Genomic DNA, 19,191 nt, shown 5'->3' with positions numbered 1-19,191 from the left:
GCTGGTTGAATAAAAGTAACTCTAAGTCAGAATTTGCCAGGGGTATGAATAATTTCGGGCTTGACTGTATTTGGATAAATATTTGAAGGTATAAAAATATTGTAAATTCTCTAGAATTAAAATTGACATTTTGTCAGCAGATACAGAATTTAATGTTAAGAAAGAGGTATTAGGTATCCACCTTTTTCTTCGCGTAAGAGTGGGCACGGCCATTTGTAAATTTTATGGGGCTGGTTTCCGGACTCATCCGCCTCCAGCTTTTTTTAGCTGTACAAAACAGCTTGTTTTGCTGCTTGATATTGCAAATTGGTGTGTCTTACAATATTATTTTTAATATATTGTCTTGATTATAAGCACACTGGTTTATAGTGCAAACCGTTTACTGTATGGGGACATTCTAAAACACTTAATGCTAAAAATGCTTAATGTATTTAATGCATTAAAACTGTGTTTTTAAAGGACCAAAGTTCAGTAAACGCACTATTGATAAAGCATATAATGCACAGACAAGCAGATGAGTCCATAATAATAACGCAATGTGTTTAATTACTGTTAAACGTTCCCCTTCCAAGGAAAAAGCTTAATGTGGTTTAATGCATTAAAACAGTGCTTTTAAATGACCAAACTCAGTAAACAATATTAATAAATCTTAATATTAATAAAACTTTAGTTTGGTCTTTTAAAAACATGTTTTAATGTATTAAACCACATTAAGCTTTTTCCTTTCCTTTTTGCCTTGTCTGTACATAGTATGATTTATTAACAATGTTAATTGACAAAGTGCATTTTTTTGGGAGAAAATAACCGATCGTTTCGCTCGGTTTCGATAGATACAGTAAGACCCTTATTCCTTGACTGGGAACTCGGGGGCACCATAGAAGTCCACTATATGGAGAGAAATCTTGAAATGTTTTCCTTTCTTTACCACTGAAGAAAGAAAGACATGAACATCTTGCATGACAAGGGGGTGAGTAAATGATCTATACATTTTTGTTCTGGAAGTGAACTTCTTTAAGTAAAATATCAAAGCAATAATTTCAATTAATATTAATTTCAGTAACACATTTTATTAATACAAGAATTTCGATTCATATTCACTTTATTTAGGAAAACGTAGGTTATTTTCAAAAATGTTTTTTTAACCCAATATTAATTTAAAATGTTTATTTGTTAAAACTTTTTAGTAAAACCAGAGTGGTGTCCCACTTTTAAAAGCAATAAACACCTGTTCAAGTCTGACTCAGAAGACGTGTTTACAGTAATACACTTGAAGGAGTAGTTCACTTTCAGAACAAAAATTTACAGATAATGTATACTCACTCCATTGTCATCCAAGATGTTCATGTCTTTCTTTCTTCAGTTGTAAAGAAATTATGTTTTTTGAAGAAAACATTTCAGGATTTCTCTCCATATAATGGACTTCTATGGTGCCCCCGAGTTTGATCTTCCAAAATGCAGTTTAAATGCAGCTTCAATGGGCTCTAAATGATCCCAGCCGAGGAAGAAGGGTCTTATCTAGCGAAACGATCGGTTATTTTCAAAAAAACATTTACAATTTATATACTTTTTAATCTCTACACAGAGTACAAACAGAGCTAGACAAGAAGAGCATTTGAGGTTTAAAAGTATATAAATTGTAATTTTTTTAAAGAAAATAACTGATTGTTTTGCTAGATAAGACCCTTTTTTCCTCGGCTGTAATGGTTTAGAGCCCTTTGAAGCTGCGTTTTGGAAGTTCAAACTCGGGGGCACCATAGAAGTTCATTATATGGAGAGAAATCCTGAAATGCTTTCCTCAAAAAACACATTTCCTTACGACTGAAGAAAGAAAGACATGAACATCTTGGATGACAAGGAGGTGAGTACATTATCTGTAAATTTTTGTTCTGAAAGTGAACTACTCCTTTAATGCCTTTGAGTTTAAGTGTATTCAGTCAGCTTTTATGTTTTAGTAAAATAATATTTCAGAGGTTTCAACTGAAAAGTGACACTTTCGTTTACATCAGTGGTATATAACTTCAAATATAGTTATAGTGTACTATATAATAAATTATTTAATTAAAAAATAATTGTACTGTAGACATTGGTGACGTGTCCCTGACGTCACTTGCATAGGTTGATGCGGCTTTGTTGATGCTACGTGGATGGGAAGTAGTTCTCGAGCTGCCAGAGGAAACCGAAGCAAAACAATGCGTACAAGTCCAATTCAGAGGCCTATAGAGAATAGAAATGTCGCTCAGTCCGTCGTTTCTTTATTTATATGATGGACTTTCATTTTAGCATTGGATTATGACAACTGTCAGCTAATTGTCAGTTGTTTTGCGAGCAGAATTAGCCGCCAAGCTAATGTGGACAGCGGCCTAAGAGATAAACACAACCAACTTGCTCCGGCTCTTAGTGTGGAATAAACCTGCTCTTATTTGCCATGCTTTCAATAATGTTGTGTTTCATGTAACGTTAGACCTTCACTGAGCTGTCAAGCAATATGAGTTGGTTCAACGCGTCTCATCTGTCGAGTTTTGCTAAACAAGCTCTGACATCTGCTCAGAAATCCATCGACAGAGTTCTGGATATTAAAGAAGAGGACCAGTGGGGTGACTCGGCCGGTCAGACCATTACTGGTAAGTTTAGATATTGGTTAATTGGTTAACTGGTTAACTTTATGTATAGGTTAACTTGACATGAAACGACGACAGACAGGTGATTGACCGTGCAAGGTGAATTAGCAGTGACAACTGTTGGGCTTCAACATAACATAGTGGTATGATGCATTCTTTCAGTCCCATACATACTTATTTTAATGATTCATATCCCACCAGATAGCTTGAATAAACTCACATGGAAAACCTCCCACATAACTAAAAAACAACACTGACGTCTTTACAGCCTAATTATTCAAACAGAATCACAAACCAAAGCAAACCTAAAACTTATTTTCTTTGTAGGCCTTAGATCAATGTACAAACCACCAAATATTATCCTTATATTGTAATCATTACAGTTGCAAGCTGCAATCATTGACATTGTTAATTGTGTCTGCTTAACCAAATACTAACTAACCAGCTCATATAGTCTTTTAGGTACATTTGAAGTCAAAAGTTTACATGCACCTTGCAGAATCTGCAAAATGTTAATTATCAAAATAAGAGGATTTTGAGATCCCTTTTTTGACACTGAGGACAACTGAAGGACTCATATGCAACTATTACAGAAGGTTCAAACACTCACTGATGCTTTAGAAGGAAACACTATGCATTAAGAGCCGGGGGGTGAAAATGTAACTATATGTGAACTATATGTAAACAACTTTTATGCGGAATATCTTATTCATGTCAGTACTAAATAAAAAAATTACATGCATTTTTCTATGATCCCTCTTATATTGGTAAAATAATTAATGTTTTGCAGATTCTGCAAGGTCTATGTAAACTTGCACATAATAATTACAGAATACTTTCTGATTGTAACTTCCAAGCATGCATTTTACGTGAAGCTACTTGAAATAAGATGTACTGTGAAAAGCACTATACAAATGAACTTAATTTGAATTTCCAAGAAGGAACCTGAAACCACATAAAGCCACTACAAAAGAATACAATAGAGTTATGCTTAATAAAAAAAGAGATGTTTGATTCAGTAGCTTTATGCTTTATTTATTTGGTTATGAAGATGCTTTTAAAAAGACAGGGTACCCAAAAATGAAAATTGTCGTCAACTGTCTCACCATCATGTCATTCCAAACCCACAAGACTCTTTGAAACACAGATGAAAGTCTATTAAAAGCCCACTTAACCAAAACTTTTAAGGAGCAGTTTAAACCAAGTCTTCTGATATGATGGAACAGATTTAATGTAAGCTTTTATTTATATATGGGCCATTCTACAGAATTGGTTCAAAGTCAGAGTTGGAAATGTTTTGAAAAAAAGGTGTCTTTTCCCACAATTTTTGTATGTCAGCAAATTGTATAATGTCCAAGGTACACATTTCTAGTTGTGCAGTAAATTCTCATATTGTATTTTCAGAAAGTTTTGGAGTATTTGTCACTACCAAAACACAGTAATATAACTTAATAAGGAGGGTATATTGCTCATATTAAGATTTTGCTTACATCTTCCTTGTAAATATATTTTTTCTGTTTTATTAAATAGTTTTCAAAGGAAAATCAATAATAATTTTAATTTAAGTGTGATTTATGAGATCTGTTGTATTCTGAATACAATTTTTCTTTGTAAAAGTCAAAAAGTTGATTGCACTAAATTCAAAGTTAAGGATTAAGTAGTTTGAATATACATGAAACCAAACGCTATCATAACATCTTAGTTGATAATTCAGCATACTTTATTTTTGACAAAACATCCCATGTTTCAGTCGTTACTGCACATTTTTACATCACATTACAGAATTTTAACCCACATACTAAAACGCATTAAAATACTAAAAATGTGCATAACTGTTGTAAAAAATAGTTTATTTCCCTGAGCTATGAGAGAGAGGGATACATAAATATTTGCTGATCATAAATGTAGGGGTGTAGTTAAAATCAGCCTCAGCCAATAGAATAAAACATACACTGTTCAATGTTTTCAGTATTGTTTTCATAAGTTGAAATCTATCCTATTCCTCCTATTCGAAAGTACCCAATAAATGATGATTTTTATATATATATATATATATATATATATATATATATATATTAAGCTTACTGACATTTTAAAAATTATTATGGGCTTCAGTAGATAATCGAAGGATCTTAGTAAACATCTAAGATTTGAATCATTAAATGGTTATTTAAATATGATTTTTGGTTGTGGGACAGCAGTTTGCACCAATTCTGTAGAATGGCCCATATATAAACACTGATCATTGTACAAGCATAGAAATCCTTAACTGTGGTAAATGGAAGCTCAGCTGTACACACTAAATGCAGTAGGATTAAATTTGACTTGACTTTTGGCTGAACTATCTCAATTTTTTTTCCAGATGCTCCAGGCAAGCCGGTATCAACAGGATGGGGTATGAACCAGTGGAACTCTCCCTCTGAGGAACATACCAAAACTCTCCCTCCATCATCTGAGGCCATTACTAAACCTGTCACATGGACTGTGGTTGACGAATCCGAGGATTTTTTCAGTGCCTTTCTGCCTCATGGTGATACGCAAACTCTAGGCAACACTAAAGTGGTGTCTGTGCCACCTGCTAAGTCGAACCGCAGAATCCGGGACAAAGCAGCAAAGGAGAAGGAGCTTGATGTCAGTGATGCACAAGGTCAGACAGACCTCAGTACAAGCAGCAGCCAGGAAACTATAGAGATAAAGCCAACTGGGACAGAGCTTTCGGAGCAAAATTCATTCTCGGCAGATGAGCAGTCACAACCTGAACTGGTCGTTCCAGCTCCGGTCATTGCACCGGAGCAAACTACCGAACAGGAGACTGTCGAGGACCAGACAGAGACAGATGGTTTGGTTTTACCTTCAGAAGTCACACTTACAAATGTACCTTTATCCTCCTCAGAGGTTGAATCTGTTGGTGTGTTTGAACCAGCCTTGAGCATTGAGACCAAAAATTCAGTAAAAACTTTGCCTGTCCCTCCTAAAGAAATCCTGTTAGAATCCAAAGACGCTAAATCAGAGGACAGACAAAGCGACACCCCCTCTCCCCCTGTTAGTGCCTTCTCTTCTGGTACTTCCACTACCAGCGACATAGAGGTTTTGGACCATGAGAGTGTGCTAAGCGAGAGCTCAGCCAGCTCCAGACAGGAGAACGCAGAGGCTAAAGCTGGTCTGCACCTAATGCAAGGCTCTTTCCAACTGCTTTCCGCTTCAACATGCGCCGACTTCCCTCGTCTGGACGAATACCCTAAACTTACTGAAAGCTGTGGCTCCTCGTCTGACGCCTTTGAGCGCATTGACTCGTTTAGCGTGCAGTCGTTGGACAGCCGTAGTGTCAGTGAAGTGAATTCTGATGATGAGATCCCGGGCAACCGCACCTTAGCTTCCATCACGGCTGGACATTTGCCTGGTCCTGTTCAGTCAGCGCCACAGACCAAACAAGAGGAAGAGGAGGTTATGACTGAGTCAGTGAATGACCAGTCGCTGGATGATAATGAGATGGAGGAAAGTGGCCGCAGTGCAACGCCGGTAAACTGTGAGCAGACAGATGAGCTGCAGGAAGGTGACCAGGAACCTGAAACGGACCTCACACTGACCAGCCAAAAAACTGATGTGAATGAAACTGTAATATCACAAAGTACTAAGGAGAAACAAGGAGATTCACCCTGTCAGATTTCTGAGCTCCAAAAGGTTGGATTAATTAATGAAATAATGAAAGAAATATAATATGATTTAATTTTTATATATACACTACTGTTTAAAAGTAGTGTCTGGTAAGATTTTTAATTTTTTTTTAAACTCTCAATGCCCATCATGTTTATTTAATCAAAAATACAGTAAAAGCGGTAATATTGTTAAATGTTATTACAATTCAATACATTTAAAATTTTTTAATTTACAATATTGTAACTTATTCCTGTGATGGCAAAGTACAATTTTCAACATCATTACTTAAAGGAACACTCCACTTTTTTTGGAAATAGGCTCATTCTCCAACTCCCCCCGAATTAATACGCTGATTTTTACCGTTTTGAAATCCATTCAGCCGTTCTCCTGTTCTGGCGATATCACTTTTAGCATAGCTTAGCATAGATCATTGAATCCTATTAGACCAATAGCATCGCGTTCAAAAATGACCAACGAGTCTCGATATTTGTCCTATTTAAAACTTGACTCTTCTGTAGTTATATCGTGTACTAAGACTGGCGGAAAATGTAAAGATGCGATTTTCTAGGCCGATAATATTAGGAACTCCACTCCCATTCTGGTGTAATAGTCAAAGAAGTTTGCTGCTGTAATATGGACGCAGAAGGCGCAGTAATATCAGCGCCTGAAATTAGTTCCCAGCTAGGTAACTTCCAACTAGGAACGCTCTCTGTGCATGCAGTTGGTCACGTTGTGCTGCGATGTGCTGCATGATATTACTGCGCCTGCTTCGGCCATATTACGGCAGCAAACTTCCTTGACTATTACACCGGAATGGAAGTGTAGTTCCTAATATTATCGGCCTAGAAAATCGCATCTTGACATTTTCCACCGGTCTTAGTACACGATATAACTACAGAAGAGTCAAGTTTTAAATAGGACAAATATGGAAACTCGTTGGTCATTTTTGAACGCGATGCTATTGGTCTAATAGGATTCAATGATCTATGCTAAGCTATGCTAAAAGTGATATCGCCAGAACAGGAGAACGGCTGAATGGATTTCAAAACAGTAAAACTCAACTTATTAACTCAGGGGGAGCTGGAGAATGAGCCTATTTCCAAAAAAAGTGGGGTGTTCCTTTAAGTCTTCAGTGTCACATGATTTTTCAGACATCAGATATGCTCATATGGTGCTCAAGAAACATTTCCTCCTATTATTATACTTATATTTATGTGTTGAAATGAGTTGTGAAGCTTAATATTTTTGTGGAAATTGTAATACATTAGTTTTCTATGGAAGCCCATTTCTGCCACTGAAAAAAAAAGGTAATTGCAACTTTTCATCTAAAAAATCTGACTTTTTTCTCGCGATTTTGAGTTATAAAGTCAGAATTCGGAGACATAAACTTGCAATTCTGAGAAATAAACTCGCAGTACTGCAAAAAAAAAAAAAAATCAGAATTGCATAATATAAAATTGCAAATCTGACCTTTTTAATAATAAACTCAATTGTGACTTTTTTCCTCCATAATTAAGAGGGCAGAATTGCGAGAAAAAAGTCAGAATTGTGAGATATGAACTTGCAATTGTGAGAAAAAAGTCAAAATTGTGACATTTTGAGATATAAACATGCAATTGCTAGAAAAAAGTCAGAATTGTGAGATAAAAAGTCGGTAATCAGTAATCAGTGGCGAAAACAGGCTTCTATAGTTTTCAGTATTCTTTGATGAATAGGAAATTAAAAAGAACAGCATTTATTTGAAATAGAGATATTTAGTAACATGATAATTTTTTTTTTTAAATCAACATTAATTATATTTTTTGCTGAATAATGCATTTATGTATTTTTTTGTATGTGTCATGGAATTTCTGTTCTGTTCTTTTTCCTCATCTCCACAGATTATCGAGGAGCTCTCTAGCCGACTAGAGAAGAGAGAAACACAGTTGCTCGTGGTCAGTAAAGACAAGGCCAGACTTGAAGAAGAGTGTGACAATCTCAAAGAGTGAGTTGTAGAACCTGTGCTCCAGAAAACAATCTGCCGTTGTGTTTTCTTGAATGACAAATGTCTGCAATAGCTAACTAGGGCATAGAAACAGGTGGAGGCAGCAATAATATTTACACAGCTTGTAAAAAACTGGACGCTCTGTTCACATACTGTTGGCAGTTAAAGGGATTAGCAAATAAAAACCTTCCACACCTTTTAGGATGTAAATAGCATTAAAAATGAAACCATGTATTATTGTATAGATTGTTCTCTTAAATTGGGTGTAGTCTGGCATGTTTATGGTGTTTATTTATAAGTCACTTCACTCCACTGGATGTTTACAATTAGTTAACAATACCTTTGTTTCCCAGTGAAATGATCAGCTTGAAGGAAGAAACCTCTACTGTACAGTCTCTAAAAGATGAGTTCACTCAGCGTATAGCTGAAGCTGAGAGGAAAGCTCAGCTTGCCTGCAAGGAGAGAGACATTGCCAAAAAGGTATCAGTATTTTTTTAAATAATTTATATCATTCTTAAAACCCCAGTTTTATTTTGCAATTAATTGCTTCATTTGTCTTGATTACAGGAAATTAAGGGCCTTAGAGAAGAACTGGCAAGCAGGTTGAAGTCAAATGAGACTTTGGAACTGATAAAAGAGAAAGAGGAACAGATCCGAGAGCTTCTTGAAGAAGGTGAGTCGTCTAGGCTTATTAAAGTAAATATTCACATTGATTAGGGTGATTATATCAAGATTAAAACTTTTACTGAAAGAATGTGGGTCAGTGTTAAGGATGTTTGTTTTCTTGTTTCCTTTTGATTAGGTGAGAAACTGTCCAAGCAACAGTTGCAGCACTCCAACATCATAAAGAAACTGCGTGTGAAAGAGAGAGAGAGTGATGGACAGATCACCAAACAGACCAAAAAACTGAAGGAACAGGAAGAAGAACTAAAGCACTTGCAGCAGGTCAGAGACACAACCTACAGTTCAAAGCTGTGTTGTTTAAAGGGATAGTTCACCCAAAAATCAAAATTCTGTCAATAATTTCTTACCCCCATGTTGTTCTAAACCTGTAAGACCTTTGTTCATCTTCAGTACACAAATTAAGATATTTTTCATGAAATCTGAGAACTTTCTGACCCTGCATAAGACATCAACCAAAGCACGAGGAATAGTTTACCCCAAAATGAAAATTTGATAAAAATGTACTACCTCCATTCCAAATTCCATTATGTAGATGTTTGTTTCTTCATCAGGACAGACTTGGAGAAATTTAGCATTACATCAGTTGCTCACCAATGGGTCCTCTGCAGTAAATGGGTGCCATCAGAATAAGAGTCCAAACAGCTGATAGAAACATCGCAGTAGTCCACAAGAAATCCAGTCCATCAATTCCATTATTATGTTTTTAACTTCAAACAATTAAAAATCCTAGTCCTGTATCCATAAAAGTACTTCCTTCAGTGAAAATATTTTGTCCAGAAGCAACGGTTTAAATTTAAAATGCATTAATGATAGATTTGTTTTTTATAAACGTGCAGCTTTTTGTTTCTCAAAACTGTTGACTGTACCTTAACTGAATTACTTGTGGATTATTGTGATGTTTTCATCAGCTGTTTGGACTCTAGTTCTGACAGTACCCATTCACTTCAGAGGATCTGTTGGTGAGCAAGTGATGTAATGATACTTTTTTTAAAATCTGTTACAGGAAATGTTCAGTTTTTGGTGAACAGTTTTATTTATATCAAATATCAGTAACATGAAGAGAATGCTGAGGTTTGCACATTGTTAATCGCAGGTTTTGGATGGTAAAGAAGAAGTCGAAAAGCAGCACAGAGAGAACATCAAGAAGCTGAATGCTGTGGTGGAGTGTCAGGAGAAGGAATTAAGTAAACTGCAGACCAGCAGCGAAGAGCTTCAGGAAAAGAACCGCAGTTTGCAAGCAGCCCTCGACAGCTCCTACAAGTAAATAAACACCTCACACTCAACTTCATGCTTATACACACTCATTCACTCTCCCATTATCACTGCCATTTGGGTCGTGGTCTCTTCCAGTTTAATTTTGTATTCATTTTTCATCCTTTAGAGAGCTAGCAGAGCTGCACAAGGCCAATGCCAGCAAGGATAGTGAAGCCCAGGAACTAGCACTGAGCAGAGAGGTACAGGCGAAAGAAGAGCTGAGTCTGGCTTTGGAGAAAGTTCAAGAAGAGTCCCGCTTGCAGCAAGAGGCACTGGCCAATCAGGTTTGGTATTAAAATTATTGTTTTTAATTGTACTCTGTTATTATGATATTATATTGCTATTTTGAGGAATTTTGTGTACTGTATTCTGTTTACTCATCTACCTGTTTTTGCACATGCCTTATTTAAATGGCTGATTAATCTCCAAATGTTAGCTTTTGTGCCTCTTTGTGACTTTGATTTTTTTATGTTGAGGTGGCAGATCTGAGGCTGGCTATACAGAGAGCTGAGCAGCAGCAGGCCAAGAAGGAAGATTACCTGAGGGAAGAGATCAGTGAGTTGCAGCAGGTAACTGGAGCGCCTTACTTCCTGCTTAGAGGAATTATTGCACTGTTTATTTCATGTCAGCTGTTGTATAGATACCTTGACTTTTAAAGGCACAGTCCTATATGCTCATAATCTGTTAAAAGAAGTGTCTCCCTGATTTAGAGAATAAAAGACTAATTTTATTATCTCTAAACACCCCAGAGGTATAAAAAATTCAAGTAATTAACTATTTTTTTTTTTTTATACTTTTAGCTACATAATTTTTATATAAATTAAATATGTGCCCTACTGTTCAAAAGTGTCAGATTTTTAAAAGAAAATAATATTTTTTATATTTTTTAAGAAATAATTAGTTTAGCTAGGACACATTAAATTAATCAAGTGACAAAGTGTAATGCTACTAACAATTTTTATTTCAAATAAATGCTTCTTTTTAACGTCATATTCATCAAAGAGTCCTGAAAAAATGATAACCGTTTACAAAAATATTTAGCAGCACAACTGTTATCAGAATTGACAATAATAAGAACTTATTTTTAGCACCATATCAGTATGTTAGAATGATTTCTGAAGGACTGGAGTAAAATAGAAAAAAAGTTATTTTAAATTGTAATAATATTTCACAATAGTACTGTTCTTACTGTATTTTTGACAACAAAAAAATTCTTGTCGATACCAAACTTCTGAATGGTGGTGTCAGTGAAGGTTTTGCTGTATTTTTGCTCTTCAACAGAGGTTACAAGAAGCGGAGACCAGAAACCAGGAACTAAGTCAAAGTGTTACATCAGCAACACGGCCGCTTCTTCGACAGATAGAGAACCTCCAGGCCTCGCTTGGGGCCCAGACAGCATCATGGGAAAAACTAGAGAAGAACATATCTGACCGCTTAGGTGAGACATGCAGGGTTTTGACTGAGTCCCGGTGGCATATGTCATTTGCTTCAATCTGTTGTTTTTAAACAATAAACAACATATGACATTGTCCAAATGTTTCCACTTGTCATTCTCCCTTCTCAGCTGAAGCACAAGCCCAGCTTGCTGTTTCCGTAGAGAAAGAGCGTTCGGCTACAGAGGAGCTGCTAGCCATCCGAGCGCAGATAGCATCTTTAGAATCTCAGACTTCCCTGTTGAGGCAGGAGAAGGGACGTCTACAGGGACAGCTGGATGCAGAGAGGATGCGGCGGGAAAAACTAGAGGATGACTTAAGCAGGTAGGAGATGTGTATAAATTGAAAAAGAAGCTGCCATTGTATGTGACGGTACTCAGGAGTGATTTCTGTATGTGTAGGGAACGTGTAGAGCTGGAGAATCTTAAAGGAGAACATGGTCGAGTATTGGAAGAGGGCAAGAAGGAAAAGGTATTGTTTGGTAAACACTGTATGAAAACACGAAATTATTCATACCCCTTCATTTTTTTCACATTTTGTTATGTTGCTGCCTTATGTTAAACTACTTTAAATTACTTTTTTTCCCACATCAGTCTACACTCCCTACTCCATAATGGGAAAGCAAAAAATAGGTTTTTAACATTTTTGCAAATTTATTCAAAATAAAAAACTGAAAAGATCCCGTAGCATAAGTATTCATACCCTTTTCTGGGACACTTGAAATTCAGCTCAGGAGCATTCATATTGCTTCAAGATGTTACTACACTTCGAGTGGAGTTAAACTGTGGCAAATTCATTTGAATGAGTATGATTTAGAAAGGCACACACCTCTCAGAAAAGGTCTAACGGCTGAAATGCATATCAGAGCAAAAACCAAGTCCTGAGGTCAAGATAACTGCCTGTAGAGCTCAGTGACAGACTTGCGTTAAGGCAATGATCTAGGGAAGAGTTCAGAAAAAAATCTGCTGTATTGAAGGTTCACAGAAGCATTATCCATAATGGAAGATGATTGGAACAACTAGGACTCTAGAAAATGTCTGACAGAGCTTGAGAGGTGAAAAGGTGAGGCAAAGAATGGCAGATCATTGCCAAATGCAGATGTGCAAAGCTTGTCACATCATACCCAAAAAGAACTTATGTGCTTATGTACAGTTTTATTTTTAATAAATTTGTAAAATTTGCAAATCTGATTTTTGCTTTGTCATTATTATGGTGTATGGAGTGTAAATTTTACAAATTTATTAAAAATAAAACACTGAAATAAGTACATTGCATAAGTATTCATACCCTTAACTCAGTACATAGTTGAAGCACCTTTACAGCCTCAAGTCTTTTTGGGTATGATGTGACAAGCTTTGCACATCTGCATTTGGCAATTATCTGCCATTCTTTGCCTCACCTTTTCACCTCTCAAGCTCTGTCAGACATTTTCTAGAGTCCTAGTTGTTCCAATCGTCTTCCATTATGGATAATGCTTCTGTGAACCTTCAATGCAGCAGATTTTTTTCTGAACTCTTTGACTCATTGCCTTAACACAAGTCTGTCACTGAGCTCTACAGGCAGTTATCTTGACCTCAGGACATGTTTTTTGCTCTGATATGCATTTTCAGCTGTTAGACCTTTTCTGAGAGGTGTGTGCCTTTCTAAATCATACTCATTCAAATGAATTTGCCACAGTTTAACTCCACTCGAAGTGTAGTAACATCTAGAAGCAATATGAATGCTCCTGAGCTTAATTTCGAGTGTCCCAGAAAAGGGTATGAATACTTATGCAATGTACTTATTTCAGTTTTTTATTTTGAATAAATTTGCACAAATGTTAAAAACCTATTTTTTGCTTTGCCGTTATGGAGTAGGGAGTGTAGATTGATGTGGGGAAAAAAGTAATTTAAAGTAGTTTAACATAAGGCAGCAACATAACAAAATGTGAAAAAATGAAGGGGTATGAATAATTTCGCAAGGCACTGTGCATGCTCAATTGTATTCTCAATTTCTGTATTATTTGGTCCTTTTCAGTTGCTACTCACCAACCAATTGGAAATGGAGAAAATGAAGGTGGAGCAGGAGAAGAAGAAATGTTACCTTGCACAAGAGGCCCTTAAAGAAAAGGTTTGGCATGAAAAGACCAGAATCTGTTGTTCTGTTATGAATCTGCTTAATTAATGTTTGACCCGAAATTGCTTAAAGGGATAGTTCACTCAAAAATGAAAATTCTGTCATTAATATTCACCCTCATGTCGTTCCAAACCCGTAACACCTTTGTTTATCATCAGAACACAAATTACGTAATGGCAACGTTCAAATGGCCTAGAAAGGTAGTAAGGACATTGATAAAATAAAATGTGACATCAGTGGTTGAACCGTAATTTTATGAAGCTACAAGAATACTTTTTGTCCGTCTTTATTTAAAAAGCTCAAAATTTTCATCAAAACTATCTTAATTTGTGGTCTTACGAGTTTGGAACGCACAAGGGTAAGTAATTAATGACAGAATTTCGTTTTTGGGTAAACAGTCCCTTTAACCTTTTTAAACAGAGTCCAAAATCAACTTTTTTTTATCACACTAGACAGTTTTGAGTGGAATAAAACCAACTAGTCTCTATTTTTGTTTCATCAGGAGAGGAAGTCTCTAAGTCTGTCTGTGACGGATGCTCCAGCGTCTTCCACTCCTTCACTATCCCGCTCCAGTTCTGTTAGTGGGGCTGAGCATGCTGGCTTACCTTCCTCCCTTTTCTCACAGGTATGTTCATCTCACCCCTGTCCAGATTTATTCAGATGCAGTGAATCTTTTATCCTTCAAAATATCTCACAAATCACTTCACCTGGCTTCTGTGGTCATGTTTTTTTTTTCCAGCAGGAGGATTCTCTTGACCATTCTTTTAGCACTATGACCATGTCCATCAGTGGGACTAACCTATATGAGGCAGCTCGACTGGGTGGTGGATCCAGTGTCATTGAGAGCCTCCAGTCTCAGCTCAAACTCAGAGAGGGCGAGATCGCCCAGCTGCAGGTATGCTTCAGCCTTTCGCTAGAATTAATCTTCTTAAATGAGTAATTTATTCATGTGCTAATTTGAATTTAATTCTTTTGGTCATTCTCAAGATGGAGATTGCTAGTCTAGAGAGAAGCCGCACTGTGATGGCAGAAGAACTGGTGCGACTGACCAATCTGAATGATGAGATGGACAGTAAAGTGAAGGAAATCCCTAGACTGAAAGTGCAACTGAAGGTTGTATTTGCATTTAATAATTGAAAAATATAAACACTATCATTCAAAGGTTTCGGGTCATTTTATAATGTTTTTATTATGCTCATCTAGGCTTCATTTATTTGATCAAAAAGTATAGTAAAAAGAGTAATGTTTTACTAGATATTACTACAATTTAAAGGAATAGTTCACCCAAAATGAAAATTATGTCATTAATAATTACTCACCCTCATGACCTTCATTTATCATCAAAACACAAATTAAGATATATCTGATGAAATCCCAAAGCTTTCTGACTCTGCATAAACAGCAACGCAACTATGGTTGAAGTTAAAAGTTCACATACACCTTGCAGAATCTTCAAAATGTTAATTATTTTACCAAAATAAGAGAGCTTATACAAAATGTATATTATTTTTTTTATTTAGTACTAACTTGTATAAGATATTTCACATAAAATACGTACATGTAGTCCACAAGAGAATATAATAGTAGAATTTATAAAAATGACCCTGTTCAAAAGTTTACATACACTTAAATCTGTGTTGTTACCTGAATGATCTAAAGCTGTGTTTTTTTTTGTTTAAATGATAGTTGTTAATGAGTCCCTTGTTTGTCTTGAACAGTTAAACTGCTCGCTGTTCTTAAGAAGAATCCTTCAGGTCCCACAAACTCTGAATTTTCAGCATTTTTGTGTATTTGAACCCTTTCCAACAATGACTGTATGATTTTGAGATCCATCTTTTCACACCGAGGACAACTCAGGGACTCATATTTTGGTTTTTGAAAAATGTATGTACTTTTATAACACTATAATTGCTATTATATAACCTTTTCCTCAAGTTACAAAAATCTAGTTAATGTGAGGGTGTTTCTAATGCTGCGTCTATGAGAGGGACGGCAAATTTGACTCTTTTCTGACTGCCGATACCAGTCTCTCAATTGTTTTCCTTTGATTGAAAATTGTTTCTTTTGTTATTTGAGCAAATGGGAATGCAAAAAATATATTTGTGGGACTATCCCATTCACTGCTCGCTGAATTTACCCAACTATGACAACTTCCACTATGAGAAACTCTGAAATGTGAGAAAGGTCCATTACAGAAGGTTCAAATGCTCACTGATGCTTCATAAGGAAAAACAATGCATCAGTATTTGAATTTGAAGATCAGGGTAAATTTAACTTACTTTGTCTGGGAAACAGCATCTTCTGTAGCTTCTGATGGGCAGTGCTGAATGAAAAAAGAAAAAGAAAAAAGATATTATGGCAAAATAAGAAAAATGTACACCTTCATTCCATTCAAAAGTTTTCACCCCCAGCTCTTAATGCATTGTGTTTCCTTCTGGAGCATCAGTGAGTGTTTGAACCTTCTGTAATAGTTGCATATGAGTCCCTCAGTTGTCCTCAGTGTGAAAAGATGGATCTCAAAATCAAACCGTCAATGTTGGAAAGGGTTCAAATACACAAAAATGCTGAAAAACTAAAGTAACTGTGGGACCTGAAGGATTTTTCTTCAGGACAAACAAGGGACTCATGAACAAAAAACTAAACAAAAAAACACAGCTGTGGATCATTCACATAACAACACAGTATTAAGAATCAAGAATGTAAACTTTTGAACGTGGTCGATTTTATAAATTCAACTATTATTTTTTTCTTGTGGACTATATGTAAACGTCTTTGTCTATGTGAAATATCGTATTATCAGTACTAAATAAAAAATAACATGCATTTTGTATGATGCCTCAAATAATTAACATTTTGCAGATTCTGAAGGGTGTATATTAGGGATGTAACGGTATTGTAAATACCGTCATACCGCAATACCAAATTTTTTCGATACTACCGTGGTCGCATGACTCGATAAAACGTTAGGTCTTCTGAGAAAAGTTTGCTCAGGCGAATGGAGCGAACGGGAGGTCGCGGGAACTACATTTCCCATCAGCCCAGGCGTGGCCATCATCCTTTGCGGTCTGTTGTCGCTACAGACTGTAGCAGCAAGGAAAAGAGATAGAAATGGTCGAACCTGCTCCGTCTGAAGTGCGTATGCGTCACGTATTCTTTTCCGCACCCATGTTAACGGATTAGAGCGTTCACACTGCACGCGGTTGCTGTCCGGCAGTACGTCCTAGAAGCGGTGCCTTTGCAGCAGTGCAGCGATCGTTTCGCCACAGAGTCTATTTCTTGCTGCGCTGAATTAATGTTACAGTACGTTGTTCACTGTAAAAATTAACATGGATTGACACGGAATGTACCATAAATGCATATAAATTTCACAGTCAACACGTGGCTTTTTGGCTAGGTTTAAAATAAGGAAAGGTGCCGTTTTAAAGAGGCTAAACTAGGCAACATAATAGATGCACTGTAGAAAAGTTCTTTAAAGGATTGTTTTTAATAAAGATTTAATGCGAAAGAAAGGCATGAGAGCCTACTGCACTGCAAAAAAAAAAAAAAAATGCTTTTCTTACTTAGAATTTTGTCTTGTTTCCAGCCAAAATATCTAAAAATTCTTAAATCAAGAAGGATTTTCTAGACAAGTAAAAATTATTTTCTTGTTTTTAGTAAAAACAAGTCTTTGTTTAAAACAAGCTAAATAATCTGCCAATGGGGTAAGAAAAAAAGTCTTATTTCAAGCAGACAACTCATTCAGCTAAACTGATTTGACTGTTTTTTACATGCTTTAATATTTTTTTGTTACTAAAATTGAAATATTTAAGTTTCTGTTTCAAAGTTTACAGATAGATGGCTAATTTGTATGCCATTGATATGTTCAGTGTTCATGTAAACTGTTTAATAAACACTTCTGGCACTTTTTTCGAGTCTCTTCATTAGTTTTGTTTTTCCTGTAAATGATTCAATAAATACCGTACCGTGCCATTCATACCGAGGTATTACCGTACCGTGAAGTTTTGATACCGTTACATCCCTAGTGTATATTACACTTTTGACTTCAACTGTACCACGTTCAAGGCCCAGAAATATAGCAAGGACATTGTTAAAATAGTCCATGTGAGATCAGTGGTTCAACCTCAATTTTATGAGGCTACGCAAACAAAAATAATGAGTTCCATTCCATTAAAAACTCCTTTATAGTGTCTCTTAGGTGATCAGTTTGCCTAATAAGCACATTAATAGGTACTGGAATTTTATTCTGACCAGATGTTTGTGATCATTACAGGATCTTGAACAAAGGCACAACACAATTCTGCAGATGTATGGAGAGAAGGCAGAGGAGGCAGAAGAGCTGCGTCTGGACCTGGAGGATGTGAAGAACATGTATAAAACACAAATAGATGAACTATTAAAAAATCAAAAATAATAGAGACCGCAGATGGGCTGACACACTGACTGTAAACAGAGCTTCGCATCTCAAGAGCGTTGGTAATAATTTAAATGCATTTTATTCTGAGAAAAGAGTTGGTTCCACTTATTTTAAGAATCGTTGATATAGTTATTTAAGATATGATTCCTCTCACGGTTGTGGGATTTTATTAGAAATTCTTTTTTTCTCAGTTAATAAACATGTTTGGTTTAAGAAATTACATTATTATCTATCCGTGTGTAGGTATTTAGGTTTGGTGGTTTCTTAAGACTTGAATTTGCACAATGAAGTGAGACTTAATGCGTTTGGATTATAACCAGAATGAATGGATTGCTTTGTTTTCCTCTGATCTTCATTCATCCTTTGGACCACATCTTACTGGTAACCAGTTGATTTACTGTTGATTGTGTTTTCACATTGTAAACAAGTAAATATGCTTTCTAAATTAGTCCACACATCCTTCAGTACTCATAAGTTAGAAGCAGGTTTTGCACTCATTTGTATCTCATCACACGCTGATTGAGTTTTAGTGATGAGGAGATCCAGGGAAATCTTTACCTGTTATATTCTATGAGATATGATCTCGGTAAATCATGAATTACAGTCAGGACTGTCTAATGTCACTGTAAGATATCTTCCCAATGTATCAGTTTAATGCACAAATGTAAATAAAGTAAGAGATATGTATTGGGCAGACTCCATTTGTTTTCCTGCTTTATTATTGTTATTAGTCTCTGCCTTCATTTGTTTTCCACCTTTAATAATGTTTTTAATGTTTAATAATTAGTTAGATATTATATGATTTTAAATGACATAATACAAATTACATTATTATTGTTGGTGATTTCTGCTTTGCCCTCAAGCTTAAAATTGTTAATGCTCAAAGATTAGTAGATATTATTTGCTTAATTTTATTTTTAATTATATAGTAATGTAATGTTTTATTAATCATCTCTGCTTTGTTTTCAATCTATATTAATGTTTTTTAATAATAATAATAATAATAATAATAATAATTTGATTTAATTAGTT

General features: G+C 35.8%; 1 protein-coding gene across 1 annotated transcript; it reads left to right on the top strand.

The window, feature by feature from the left end:
• Positions 1-2,141: 2,141 nt before the first annotated feature.
• tmf1 (TATA element modulatory factor 1) lies at positions 2,142-18,846 on the top strand. Its single transcript, XM_073825604.1, has 17 exons — positions 2,142-2,621; positions 4,981-6,299; positions 8,156-8,259; positions 8,613-8,739; positions 8,827-8,932; positions 9,062-9,204; positions 10,037-10,203; positions 10,325-10,481; positions 10,674-10,766; positions 11,479-11,635; positions 11,762-11,954; positions 12,032-12,101; positions 13,647-13,739; positions 14,248-14,370; positions 14,485-14,640; positions 14,733-14,858; positions 18,016-18,846. The coding sequence occupies exons 1-17, from the start codon at positions 2,486-2,488 to the stop codon at positions 18,154-18,156; spliced, it is 3,411 nt and encodes a 1,136-aa protein (XP_073681705.1). The 5' UTR covers positions 2,142-2,485; the 3' UTR covers positions 18,157-18,846.
• The last annotated feature ends 345 nt before the right edge of the window (positions 18,847-19,191 follow it).

This window comes from Garra rufa, chromosome 20 (genome assembly GCF_049309525.1).
Source record: "Garra rufa chromosome 20, GarRuf1.0, whole genome shotgun sequence".
NCBI lineage: Eukaryota > Metazoa > Chordata > Actinopteri > Cypriniformes > Cyprinidae > Garra > Garra rufa.
This window is presented reverse-complemented; position numbering and strand designations above follow the sequence as displayed.

Excerpts from the sequence above, each read along its gene's own strand:
- tmf1 (XM_073825604.1), top strand. The coding sequence starts at position 2,486 with ATGAGTTGGTTCAACGCGTCTCATCTGTCGAGTTTTGCTAAACAAGCT. Across the intron at positions 11,955-12,031 it reads CTAGAGGATGACTTAAGCAG|GGAACGTGTAGAGCTGGAGA; the intron begins GTAGGAGATGTG and ends CTGTATGTGTAG. Across the intron at positions 14,641-14,732 it reads GCGAGATCGCCCAGCTGCAG|ATGGAGATTGCTAGTCTAGA; the intron begins GTATGCTTCAGC and ends GTCATTCTCAAG.